General features: G+C 42.5%; 1 protein-coding gene across 2 annotated transcripts in view; it reads right to left on the reverse strand.

Annotated features, from left to right (window-relative positions):
* Positions 1-600: 600 nt before the first annotated feature.
* LOC146808975 (uncharacterized) overlaps positions 601-14601 on the reverse strand; it is a 172456-nt gene continuing 158455 nt past the window's right edge. The window contains exon 15 of one of the 2 annotated variants that reach the window (XM_085615772.1): positions 601-3007. In XM_085615772.1, the coding sequence (XP_085471898.1) occupies positions 2958-3007 (50 nt within the window). In that variant the 3' untranslated portion in view covers positions 601-2957. Of the gene's footprint in view, positions 3008-7146; positions 7642-14601 lie in introns of those variants that run through there. The other variant, XM_085615773.1, reaches the window with a different exon arrangement.

A 14601-nucleotide genomic window follows, 5' to 3' on the forward strand; every position in this document is an offset into this window, starting at 1 on the left:
CTAACATTGGAGTCTATGCCCATGCGCAATATCACCGAATGAAGGAGTCACCTTACCTTGTGACTGGAGAGACATCTTCAAAGAAAAACAACTTGCAAACATCCGGACCCAACATTGGATGGTAGGTGTATGCAAAGCATGTGTATCCTCAACCTGAGGTATTCTCCTTAATCTTGACAATAAGATGGTTCTAGGTCTTAGAAAACACAGGCGTCCGTGAAAAATGCCAAGGGCACAAAGGTGTAAAGTAGAGAGAAACTTCAGCTGGCCCACAGCCAGAGTAGCAGTCAACATAATAGGGTCAAGTGGGCTTCATCTACATTAGGAGAATTTTAGCAGATCTTATCAACCTGATTCAACGTATCAAGGTACATCATCAGGGGATCTGCTGTTGGGAGTGCAAAAGCATTAGATGGTAACAGAAGTGAGGAAAATTTCCAGATGCATTCAGCAGGGTCACAAACAGGATAGAAGCTAGGTCTCCAATTCATCCGCATCAGGTTGATTAACACATCTGTTCAGTTTATCCTTTGGCATCTTCGTTGATTATGGCCAAATAAAACACAAAAGATCGAAAACAAGAGAAAGACTTGAACGGGATGGGGTTGTCATTTTTAATTTATTATTCATGAAACAAAAACAATGCACACAGAACACAACGGACAGAGCGCCATATATTTGATTAATCAGTAACAGTGCAATTCAAACAGGCATTCTGTATTGTCTATTGCAAGTAATAAACTACTAGACATGTAAGACTGCAATGGGTTTAAAATGCAATATTTTCAGACACCAATGTAATTCCATCTTACCTCATCCTCACGATCTTATAATAGATATTTTACTTGCCTTCTGCAGTGTTGCAGCTGAACTACAAAAACCCTGGCAGAGCAGGTCTTACAACTCCACTATTCTGCAGTTACTACTCAATTTCTCAGCTGCCAATCTATTGACAGTTATCTGTACAAAACGCCCATGCAGAGAATGACGCTCTTTTCAGTGCAATACTAACGATTTGCTTTCAAAAGTAGGATGCTGCATAAAAACCAGAGGATAGATGTAACAGCCTGCTAAAAACTTTACCACAAAGTCTGAGTCATATCACTGCAGGCCCACTGGATTCAAATTAATTCAAACTAGTAAAGGAAAGGAAAGGAAAGGAAAAAAAAAGTAGACATTTAAAAATACAAAAGTGAAAAAATAAAATCATGAAGGCTGCCTTTTCAAAAGGGTGCCAAGCCAGTATTTCCTTTAGATATGAACAATACACTGCATAAAAGTTTCTGGCAATACAAGGATAAAAAAAAAAAAAACTTGTACGATAGTTGGAAATATCGCTGCATGGCTCGTGCGTGGTACTGCTGAGGAGAGCACAACAATAGGGCCAATTCACTGCATTAAGAGCCCACATCCAAAAGGAGCATACACAGTCCTTCAATAGTCACACCAAGACATTCGGCGTTCTAGGACATCTTTTAAATTTTTTTTTTTTTTTTTTTTTTTTAACGTGGTGCAGCACTGTTTGGGTAAATTTACATAAACTATGGTTAACATGAAAACACACATTGTTCAATTTAAAGTAACTTACTTATGCTCCTGCATTTTTCAACGGTTGCACAATTCCAGGCCGCACTGACTACCACCCCACTGCCTCGCCCCAACTATACCAAAGAAAACAGTACCTGATTATATAGAATAAAAACACTAATTTGGACAACAGCTATATAACATGAAGATTCATAAAGCAGCACTCACTCGAAAGATATTGCAAGTCTTTATCTCCTATATAGATATTTGATTCCACACTACTTCAGAACACAACCCTTCCTGCGTGTTCGCTGTACTAGCTATTATCTTACGTTTGCATGGAGTGGTGTAAGAATGACACTTTCAGTTTCCTAGGCGAGAGGGAAAACTATAAAAAACAGAATACCTATTGTCCTCCAAGTAATGCAAGAATTTCAGGACAAAGAATAGATAAGGAAGACACCCATCTTTCAAAAATCTTAGCTAGTTTGGTATCTGACTAACTTTGCTCTAACGCCAAGCTAGAACACTAATGAAGATGGAGTGCATTCATTTTTTCTAAGCAAAAAATCTTCTTGTTTTTAATCCTTGTGACTCTTATCCTGATAATTAAAAAGATCGTGCTTTATACAATAATTGTATGAAACCTCTCTCACCATCGAAGAGAAGTGTAAGTGCTCACAGAAAAAAAGCAAAAAAATAACCTGCACAGCTTCTACAGAAGGTATCAGCTATGGTAACGAAACAAGCCAAGTACAAAGGTACAATTCTTCTCACTGTATAGACAGGAATGCTGCTTTGAGCACTTTTCTGCCGCACTGGTATGGTGTGGTTTGGTAAATTGGACGATAAGAAACTTTTAAAATTCAGTTGAATCGAAAAATCAGTATGTGACCGAACCCTGTGCAACATTCATCACCAAAGGTTTGTGTCAAAAATCAGAAGTGGCTAGGGCGAATTAGACTGCATTCTAACTTTTAAAAAACCCACCCATTTCCTATATAGGGTTCAAAAGCAGGCAGAAGAAATAGCAGCTGCAATTGCACCTTGTATCTTCAACATCCTGTATACGGGACAAAATCTAGCATGTGGGCAAGAGTGGGAGAAAAGGCAGCAAAACATCTGCACATGTAGAGAGAAATTTGCTGCAAAAGCGAAGGCATTTTTGCAGCTGGGCCCAACCGTGAAGTGCTACATTAGATTCACTGGACAGCAATCATACAACTGATTAATAACCTTGAAGCCAAAACCACGATAACAGTCTTGACAGCCACCATTTATATATGTGCAACTATAGGCTACAAAGCAGAAGACCACAGCATGTATCCCATTACACTTCGTGAGATGTGTATCTCAAATGAAAATAGCATATTTTCTCGTTTAAACACTTTTCATGGGTATTTAAAAACAATTCTGAAGAGAACACCAGGTTAGCTCCATTCCATCAAGCTTTGCTGGTCTGATGCCTCAGAGATGACAGCTGCAAGAAAAGAAACAGCAGAAATGGGAAACAATCATTGAATTAGTCTCTTCTTGCCAAAGCTCTGAGACCATTAATAAATAGAGATTTTGGGAAAGGGATATTAGAACTATCAATGTTGTCTAGGCACTAAAAGGTATTTAGACATCAAACAAGACCTCTTTCAATTAACACTCTTCAAAAGGTACCATCGCCTGCTTGCGTCAATGGAAACATCCCACATTTCAATGATGCGAAAGTGTCTTAGAATTGCAAACAGAACTGTTCTACAAAAGTTCATCACCAGAGAATTTATACACTTATTCTGCTTATTTTGACATCTTACATTATCCCCATCCTCCCTCTTCTACTCAGAGGAACCCACTGAGACAAACCTACATAACGCATCAATTTTCTTTCTTACAAAAAAATTGCACATAAAAAAACGTAGTCCTCCAGAATATGCAACTGCTTTAAAGTAGGAATAAAATAAGGCTGCAAGGCGCTCCCTCTAGCAACAAATTACTCCACTATTCTCAAAGATGTTTTTCGCTTGTAACTTCTTGTGATCTACACATTAACTTAAGACACCTTTGCACACAAGCCTCACTGTAGGAGTAAAACTGATGGTCTTCAGAAGATGTAGGAAAAAAGTGAGCAAGACTAACATGTGCTGCACAGGTCACTCCCTACTGCATCCGTAAGTAGCAAAGCTATGCTTTATAAAGCGAGGGTCCACCTTCATTTCCTTAGGACTGTCCCCAAATAGACTATACTGCAAATAACCAAGCATGGTCCACTACCTTGAAAAAATAAGTTACTCACCTGCATTTTGTAGCATTACTATTTATCTATAGATCCTCTTCCACTACCGGGTACTTTGTATCTTTAGTCATTACCAGAAACAAAAAACCTTTTAAAATGCAGTGCACACCAGCCACGCCTAATTATACATGCAGCTCAATATATTAGAGGCCACAGGGAATAACCCCTAATAACCACTAGTGAAGAGTGTGGGTGGGAATTGGTAAATGATTGGTGCTTACTAGCTAAAAGCTTTAAAATGTGTCCACGGAATCTTTTCTTTTCCCAACTAGTAACAATTAAAAGGAAAGAACAAAAAACCCATGGGACATGGCGACATCTCAAAAAAGTCTAGGCAATGAAACAAACATGCTCTAGGTAGGGTCATATGCAGCACCTGAAGGACCTCAGACTATAGTTGACCGATGGAGTGAGGCATAGGGTAATCCATCCCAGGAACCTTGCCAGCATTCATTTATTAAACAGGCTAAGAATAGACATAAGACACCCATAATAGGAATCAAGGAGTTTGAAAATCACATCGTATTGTACTAAATAATACTACACGTCAAAACAATCAAACAAATGGACAGTCCACAATACTCTACAGTAGGGAAGGGAATATAACTCGTGTGGAATACTCCAGGTTTCCCAAAATGATAAACTACTAGGTCAATGACTAAAGTCAAATCGATGGGTAGCAGCAAGTCATCAAGGTAAACATATCATGGTCTTCTAAAGGTTCCAATTTAAAAGAAATCATATCTGTATTGCAATCTTGGGTAGTCTTCTGTGGCAGCATTTAAGACTTCACAATCTAACTGGCATTGCAGGTGACAGCAAGCCCCTCAATTAAACTGGTTGTAAAGATTATAGATGGATTTTAAAGATTCACAGCTCATTTCTCCAACACTGCCGAAGGCTATGAAGACATGCTAGGAGGGCTACAAGCATGGCTAATAGAACAAGAGCGTAGACGATACTAAGAGCAATCTTTCTGACCACCTTTTCAAAAAAGCATCCCTCAAAAGCCAAAACTTTGTCAATGTAGTATGCATCCCAATTACATGTGGGATGAGGCGCGATGGCAAACAGGTTAACTGGTGGAAGCCTCAAGTATTAAACAGCTCCTGGAAAGTTAGCTAAATGCTCCACAGGGCAGTTTTTAGCACCAAGAATCTAGTAATTATTTTAGTTCACAATATTTAAACTATCACATATACTATACAGTACAGTGAAGATAGACCACTTTTAAGGGTGCAAAAGCGTTAACCAGAGTCCAGACAGCTAGACAGAAATACAGCTCGGGATCATATTGGGAAGATCTTCCATAAACAAGGTAGAAACAAAGCCACAAAAAGTGCTTGAACGCTCTGGATTCTGGATGTTTTATAGTGAACAGTGAGGACCTGAATAACTATTCAAATAGGTAGGACAGCCTCCCTGCATTAACAGATGAGGCAGGAAGCATTAAAGTGACAGAGCAGAATTCTGTACTCAATTTTTCATCTAAGACTATGAACCTGCACCCTTAAGCAAAACTATGAACGTAAGTAGGCTGCACCTTGGTTGCTGATGCTGTTCACCTCTGGGAGGAAGGCCAGAATATAAGTCAATATTTTAATGTAGTTCTCCATTTTAAGCCTTTTTTTTATAGAAGTAATGGATTTACCGTACTAGCCAAGCTAAAATAATCAAGCTATAGGTGAATCTTTAATTTTATTTCCAAGTGTGACGAGGCAAAAATATACACTGCTTTCACTGCTAAATGCAATAAATGGCAGAGACATATTACTAAACATCAGAACCAGTTAGTCCAAGAGTATGTGGATATGCAACAGGGATTTAAATATAGGTATGCTTGCTTTCAGAATCTTTTGTCTGGAGTCATTAGGACATGCATCCATAAAGCCTATTGATCCCTCCTCCTGTGGGGAGTTTTGCATGGCAACACAAACAGTTGTACACTAACCTCCTACATCCATGCACAAAGTCAGAATGCCTCTAAAAACTGTAATGGGGAAACCGCTCCTCACAAGCCAGGGCAAGAGCAGAAGTCATAAAATGAGATTAAAGACGGTCCTCTGGCAAAATGTGCAGGAATGAGAATCTGTTGGAGCTTAGGCCAACTTCTGCCAGAAAGTGTTTTTGGTACCCTGTAATTAGACATAAGAACTGCATTGGGGTGAAAATTCAGAGTAAAGAGCAATCAGTGATTAAACAGTACATGCTGGTGAGCCCTCAACAACCAATATACTGCTACCAGCACAACGGCATCTTAATGCTGTAGGTCTTCAATGTTACACAGAGAATGCAAGTATTGCATCAGCTAGTATACTGTGGATGAGCTACCAGGCACCAACAGGGTGCAGCAGCAAGAAATCAGGGCTAGACTTTGAGAGTTGACACAACCTAAGAAGACCTTAAGCATCATCAGGCTGGGGGATGGAGCAAAGAGCACACTCAAGGTTAAAAAAAAGCCTGCACACTGTGGAGGAGAAAGAAAAAAAAAACTCGTAAAAGCCTGTCCTAGATATCGTCAGGGATGACTTAAGGAGCACACACTGTTTCGCCCCTGATTTCAGAGGTTTTAAAACAATACTGCACAGTTTCAGGTCCTGCTACAAATTTGCGAAAGTCGGAAAATACTTTGGAAGGTAAACTGTTGTAAAAATAATGCACCTTTTTTTCTTTTTGCAGGTTCAAATTCGCATGCACCTTAGATGCCTTCAAACAAAAAAAATTCAACTTTAACAAGACAAAAAGACAAAAATCAAGCTCCTAGAAGAAAAGTACCAGATCTGCAGCGACATGGTTTCGCTTTGAAAACATATATACACCAGGACACAAAAACAGTAGTACTGTTGAGACTTGTTAGTAGCTCAAATGAAGCACTGGCACAGTTTTTCCATTGCTCATACAGTAACTAATGAGGATACCTCACATTCTTCAAAAAGTTCAAGAAAGACACTACTTAAGTGTTCATTGGCGTTCCAAGGCTGTAACTGGGCTATCAAGGAACGTAGCATGACAACACCTATCCTTATTTTACAATCCTACTAACCTTCCGTCACTATGAATGGGATTAGTATCTTATGACAATGGAGGAGAAAACTATTGTTTTACAAAATGAGATCAGTGTTCCCAAAGCTGTTCTGTGAAGGTCTTCAAATTTTAGTGTGCAAAGTATATTGCATGAGGGTTCCCTTAGCACCACTCTCCCTAAAACTTCTCACATGTGCCGACCGAGGTTCAAGCGAACAGCCAGGTTATCAGCTAGTACCCATCCAGATCAGTTTTGTAACAGGCTAGGGCTTTGCATTTTGGTTGAACACAACACACCAATCCAAGCGACAAACGATCATCTCTGGTTTAATAAGATCATTTACAATACAGAATTGATCACAAGGTGTTTGATAAAAATAGAAAGCTATGTTTTCATTACGGCTCTTCACCTTCACCTTCCTCCTCGGAATGAAAAGGCACAACAGTCACATTTGCATACAGGATATTTAGCAACATGAACAGAAGGGGCAGAGTTACAAATCAGATGGATGGATACCAACTGCTGGAAACATTCTTGGTCTGATCTTTCAGGCAAAGCAAGCAGTGTAGGGCTGAGAAGCTGTGCGAAGACACATAGAAGCCAAGAGTTAGGTTCCAAAGGACGACAAAGCTGAGCCTGCACCGCCGAACAACTCAAGCTGGGGGTCTCCTCAAATCTCAAAACAAAACCATGCAGAGCAGTAAATCAGTGCTTTTAGGGTGCAGGTGCATGGTGTCGCTGGGCTTTAAAGTTAAACGTGAGCCAGGAGGAGATTCTGAGTCACATCTTCAGGCTACAGCCAATGCTAGGAAGGAAAGGAGAAAAGAATCAAGTCAGGAGGGCGACTTTACTGTGTTCACTTCAAATACCACAGGCTGCTCTACTGCTCTCGCATCACTTTCCTGCAGTTAGCAAATTGGTTTACACAATAGAACACAGACCAATATAAACAACCACATGACAGAATTGTGCACTACCTTTACCCAACTCGCAAGCGAAGAGGCAAGAGAACCCCAGGGAGAGTAGAAGGGCTTTGCAATGGGCACACAGAGAAGAGGTTTTTTAAGTTAGGGATACTGGGGCCAATTTTAAACGTTACTTGTTGACAAGGAGTAAACTAACGAGGAACAATACAAGAAAGCATTCCGCAACGGTCAACAGTAAAAGTACGGAGAACAGAGAAAAGCAGAGAAAATAAAAAAGTGGCAAGGGGCAAGATAATGGAGGACTTTGAAACCATGCATTCTAACCATCTTTCCCGTGGGTGATGGGAGAGGTTTGAGGTAAGTGATAAATACATTAAGCTGTGGGACTGTTAATATTACATAACAAAAACTAAAGATCACCGACTGCCACAAAAGACAAATTTTAAGAAAAAATCAGCCGTCCGCATTTAATTACTTTTAGACTCTAAGACAAGAAACTATTAGCAAGGAAATGGACAATCGCATCAGCTGTATTAGACTCCCAAGGACCATAAAGGCAGCAATTTAAAGTACACTCAGTATGACCTACAAATCTAACACAAGGCCTTCTTTTAACTGTTTTTCAAGTAATTTAAGAACAAGTAACAAGTTACTGTAATGTCCCTCCCAATGTTGAGAGAAAAAAGGAGTATGGTGTTGCAAAATGGACATCACCGCATGAGACTAATGTATTCTAGGTTTGTAAAACCTCTAAAACGGAGCAAAAGCACAAATCTGTCTGCTTATCACACCAATAAATGGCATGTATGCAACAATGCTTAAGAGATTCTCAGAATGTAGTCAAGCTAAACATTCAAGACAGCTTACATCTACAACACAGCAATAACCCTTTACTGGCCACAAACCTTCAACCCCAACAGATGCCTTTCGAATGCAGCAATGGGAAATAGAAGATATCAAGCATGGCTTATGTTCCTAATCCGGAGGGATTTTTCCCCTACAACTGACCAGCTGGGTTCAAAATTAAGGAGTCTAATGCAAATATACCAAAAATACAGCAGCTAAACAATAATGTTGAAAATGCATAGCACATCTTTATGTACCTTAGAATATACCTTGCTGCCCAGAAGGAAAATGGAGGTGTGCAGGGGGGAGAGTGGGGGGGGGGGGGGGGGGGGGGGGGGTAGGGGGGAGACAGGGGTATGAAGGTTCAGGCAGCAAGTACCACCTGTGAAGTCAAGCAACACACCAATATGTTGCAGAACAACTAAGACTGACTTGTCTCAACTCCGAGATTGACTTTAAGTAGTCAATGATGACTTGGGTACAGGGTTAGACAGATATCTTATACTGACTTCATAATATGAATTGAAAAATAAATATTTAAATGGGCTGATGCGACGTCTTCACCACTGCACAATCTAATAAAATCTACCTTTGATTAGGGTCTCGAAAAAAGGTCAAAGTTGGGAACAGCCATGCTGTATGGCCCACCCCCTCAGTGAGATGGTAGAGACCAAACACCACTCAGAATAGTCCCAGCAGACGCCGGAAAACTGTGTAATAAGCCTTGATTAAACAAAAAATGTGGTTTATTACTGAGCATTTCTATAAACTACATTCAAATGGGTTTGAATAGGTGGGTTAACATTAGCACTGTGTAGTACACTGTACACTTGGTGCTCATCATCACACATGCTTATTTTTCTTTGCTATAAACAAATATTTGAAAAGACAGGTCAGCATGGCACTGTGCATATGAAGGACTACAAAGGGATTCTTGACATTTTTTTAATAGGATAAAAGCGTGCTACCAAAGCAGGTAGTCAAATGCAATGCGGCTCACGTGAGAGTAGCAAACATGAATTGTCAATAGCAATACAGTCTGTTCACCATCTTATTGTAAAACAATACATTTCTCTCCAGATGTCAAATGCCATTCTGTGAGTTTCCATTGCTGGTGCTCAAGGCCAGTTGGTGAATGAATTCAGCGACCATGTGGCAAGGAAATTCTGATTCAGAGTTAAGTTAGTGAAACATCATTGGAAAGAACAAGTTACTTATCTTTGTTAACACATTTTCTGGTAAAGATGATCTTATCGCAGACTGCTCACCTTTTGAATTTTCCCGAACGCCAGACTGGGTCTGCAAAATTTCAAAAGCAATTCCTTCACGAGTCGATAGGTGGAGTTGTGCAGCTACACACCGGATCCTTCCCAGACGGTGTGATGTTGGGGCCACTATATCTGCGCCACCTCCACCCGCTGAGGTCAGTTTCTTTCTGATCTTTGCCTGCGCCGTCATATGTGGGGCCAATAAAAACCTGAATCAAGGTGTGCAGATCTGTAAATTGGGATCTAATAAACAGACTATTCATCCACAGAGAGGGAGAAGGGTGGGTGTCGTGAGGTATTTGCAGTTATACAGTCTCCTACAGAAAAGGCGTTACTGAAGGCAACTTGTTCTACTGAAAGGGACTTCTAACCACAGATTACTCATATTGTGAATAGATACCAAAACAATACATTACCAGGAGGTGAGTTTGTGAAATGTCTCAGACCAGAAAATCCTGCAGTACAGATGTAGTGAAGTACCCTTCCTGCCGGACCTAGCTGTCCAGGAATTAGTGCTTTATGTACCTCCCAGGTAGCAACTGGCAAATGTCCAGAAATGGCACACTGAGCACTAGTGCAGTGGTCACAGTGCTTGCACTGTGGAATGAACACACAATCCTCCTTGGGTGGCTTCTTTGCTTTCCCGTAGAAGATCTTAATACATTGAACAATCCATCAAGAGATGGTTCTCTACTACACTGCTTCGCACTTTTTGACTCCTGGGAAACCAACAAAAAGTTGGTCATGCAGACGATGATCCTTGGCAAGAACTACATAGATACTAGAGGACCACTGAGGCCCTGGGTGGTGGAGCCATTCTTCCTGCCTGGAGGAGTGGAGCATAGAAAGCCAGCAAGCTAAAATTATCATATGTGAAGGGCATGGCTACCTTTGAAAGGAATGTAGCTTTTGTTCAGAGGACAAGTATGTCCACAAAGAATGAAGTGTATGGCTGCTGGCAGACAAAGTCAGAAGTTTGTTCACTTGTCTGGCAGATGCAGTGGCGATGAAAGCAGTCTCGATGCTCAGTAAGCTGAGAGGACAACTGTGCATCGGTTCAAAGGGAATTCACATCAGGGAGGTGACAACCAGATTAGGGACCCACTGAGGTATCAAGAAAGATATTAGCGATAACACGAGGACTACCCCTTTCAAGAAAGGCATCACAACAGGTGATTTGAAAAGGGATAGCTGATTTGGCAAAATTGTGAAGCCTGAAAAATAGGACAGCCTTGTTAGGCTAAAGAGAGACAAAACAAGAGAACATATGACAACTTTGCATCCAAGGGCTGAATGTTACAGGAGGAACACCAACCTACAAACTTCTCTCTACATAAACAGTTTGGGTAGATGCACACCTTGCTGCCAAGATGACACCAAATACTTAGGAAGATCGAAAACCATCAACTGTCACCGCTCAATCTCCACGCATAGCAGTTTAGGTTGTGCATGCCCCACCCCAGCTGCTGCGACAGGAGGTACTCCTAAAGGGGCAGTTAGATCAGAGGACCAATGCTCATGGACAGACTTTCCAGGCACTTTACACTCCTCGCCAAGTCCGTTGCCCCCAGTATGACTTGAGCCCTGTGTTTCTTGATCTCTAAGTACTCAGGGCAGAAGAGTTTAGAATGGAAAGGTGTTCAGGAGTCCCGAGCTCCAGTTCATTGAGAAAAAACACACCTGGTGGAACTCCAACGTGCATACGTTTTGACACTGTGCATTTCCAGATGTGGCAACTAAATCAAGCCAGGGTTCTCCCCACTTTTGGTAGATTTTCTGAGCCACGCCAGAGTGCAACTGCCATTCGTGATCCGCTCAGCACCGTCTGCTATGTTCATCCTCCCTGGTGTTTAAATATTCTGCCAGGTTTTGGGTGACCTGGGAGATGCCCTTAGCATTCAGCCATTTCCAGAGACTTAGAGCCTCCGGCATAGGACCCATAACCCCAAGCAACCCGGTTTGTTGCAGTACCCCATGGTGTTGTTTTGTCTGTGAGCACCTGTACCCCCTTGATGTTCAAGAGGAAAACTTTCATAGAAGAGTGAATCGCTTGCCACTTCAAGAAGTTGATATGGAGGCGAGTCTGTCAGAGACCAGAGTCCTCTGATCGCCACCACTCTAAGAAGAACGCTACAACCCAGCATTGATCATCAGTCACAACCGTTAGCTCTGGGGGGGGATAGGAAGAGGGATCGGCTGCCATTCCACTTGTGGTCAAACAGCCACCACTGCAGGTCTTTGGCAGTCCTCTTCAATACCTGGACAGACCTTCTTGCTGAGCCCACTGAGACTTAAGATTCCACTTCAGAGCCGCATGTGCAACCTGGTGTTGTCTGTTAGCAGGATGCAGGAGGCAAAGAGTTCAGGAGCTTTAGAGCTGCTCTCAATGAGACCCAGGTCAAGAGTTAAAACATTGGTATTCTAGGCCAAATGTCCTGGACTCACTGAGGCAGAGGAAAGGCACGGAGTGGCATAGTATCCAGGATGGCCTGATGAAAGAGAGCCATTGTGAAGGAGTCAGGTGTGACTTCGGCATGTTGATGGAGAAACCCAACAATGTCAACAGGTCAGACTTTGTCTGGAGGTGGCTTATGACTGCTTAGGACAAGCTGCCCTTAGTAACCAGTTGTCCAGATATGTGAAGATTGCTATTAACCACCTCCGCAGATGGGCTGAGACGACCACCATCACCATTGTGAACACCTAAGGTGCACTGATCAGGCTAAAGGCAAGCACTGTGCACAGAAAGTGCCTGTGGCCTACCTGAAACCACAGGTAGTGTGTCTGGGATTGCAGGACGGGCATATGGAAATGGGCACCTTGCAGATCCAACGCAACCATCTAGGCTCCTAGATGCACTTGAACAGATAGACTATTTTATTGTGTCCTAGCAATAAGCGATTAGGTGTTGCAGGATAGGCCGGGTGTCATTCGGGACAGTATGCAAGATGTACACCACCATAATGCATGCAAATATCATCCCAGGAGGCAAATGTGTTGGCAGATCTGAGGGCAAAGCTTGGGGGAATCTTGGGAAAAACATTGGAGTTTAGGCAACTAGGGGATGCTTGTACCAGGGGTAGGATGCTGAAGCGTTAGATAGGGATCCACAAGGGCGGGTTTAGGTGGCCTTGCCAAATGTCTATTCACTGGCAGAAAAAATTTCGGCTTTGCCCAGATACCCACAAGCACATCAGTCAGGGCCGCAGTGAAAGGTAACAACGGTTGTTGATTGGTCTGTTCTAGGTTAAAGACCTCAGTGAGCAATTTAGTTTTCGCCTCCGTTGTAGGAGGTGGGAGGTCTAATACCTCTGCACCTTTCTAACTACTGTCATAAAAGAGGCAGAGTCATCAGTTGCCATGGCTAGGTTTGGGAAGAAAAGGGCAATGTCTAATGAGGTATTGAGGCCACTGGCCTCCTGAAGGTCATCAAAACAGGCTCCCATCAGCAAAAGGTTCATCGTAGGTATTGTCAGTTGCTTCAACATCATGGAGGGGAGCATACATGTCTGGGTTCAGCATATTGTCAAGGCCTCCAGGTTGAGGGTAGGGCGATGGGATTAAAAGTCAGACACACCTATCAGATTAAATTCCAGCACAGGCGTTGAATTGCATTCGCAGCATCGGCCTCAGCGCCAAGGGAGTGTTGGATGTTGCACCGGATCGAAGGGTCTGCGACAGCCCGTGCCAGAAGAACGGGCAGATTTCAGATCAAGGCCAAAAGGCACAATCAGCATCAAGGATGGATCCGCTAGTGGTAACTCTAGTGGAGGCCACCTAAGATCCTTGGGGCCCGAAGACGCACCAAAGGGACCTGCTGGAACACTGTTTCAACTCTTGGAACTGTTGATGAATGCAACCAGCACAGGAAAGTCGGGGTGCATTGCAATCAAGTTTCCAAGTAAGAGAATGACTCCTCGGGCTAGTAATGCCCGGGGAGTTGCACAACTCCAAATGGGAGTGGCGGGACAATGGAGACCCATGTTTGGATCTTGTGTTTTTTGGACAATTTTGACCTACTGGAGCCCGTGACTTCGATGATGACCAGTCACAGTAGCGACAGCACATCTACCAACTCGACTTCGACCAGGACTGCTTCTTCGAGTTTTTACGAGGCAAGGTCGAGTTTTGCTTTGCAGTCGCAGATGCCGTTGCGATTCATCTTAACACAACAATCACATGATGCAAAGTCATGTTTGGATCCAAGACACCAAAGAAGCAACAGGTCTGTGTCGGAAGGGGTGCAAAGAAAGTAACTGCCATCAGCACGCAAAGGTGGCACAGATAGTGTCCCCGACGTCACATCCATGATGGGAAGGATCAGGTACAGTTACACACGTCACCTACTAACGAGAAAGGGAATAGATATTGAAAGTTTCCGGATTCAGTTGGACACCTTGATAAATTCACATGGTGAGGAGCCCGGGGTTAGAAGTCTATCAGGACAATGCCTACTTACTGTTTATGACTGCTGGATGTGCACTGAGGAGTTGCAGATATATTTGCATCTTAGCATAAGAGACGCCAATTAAGCATCACAGCAGTTCGAGCAGCTACTTTCCAGATAAGGACTAATTGACAGTGCAACAACCTTGGTGGTTAGTGCCACAGATCAACCTGCAAACCACTATGCAACGCCTGTGACACCAGACAAATGATCTCCAGTAAGCCTTGAAAAGTAAGTACAAGAGCAGTAAGACTATGCCCCTCACATGTCTGCTTTGC

This window comes from Triturus cristatus, chromosome 7 (genome assembly GCF_964204655.1).
Source record: "Triturus cristatus chromosome 7, aTriCri1.1, whole genome shotgun sequence".
NCBI lineage: Eukaryota > Metazoa > Chordata > Amphibia > Caudata > Salamandridae > Triturus > Triturus cristatus.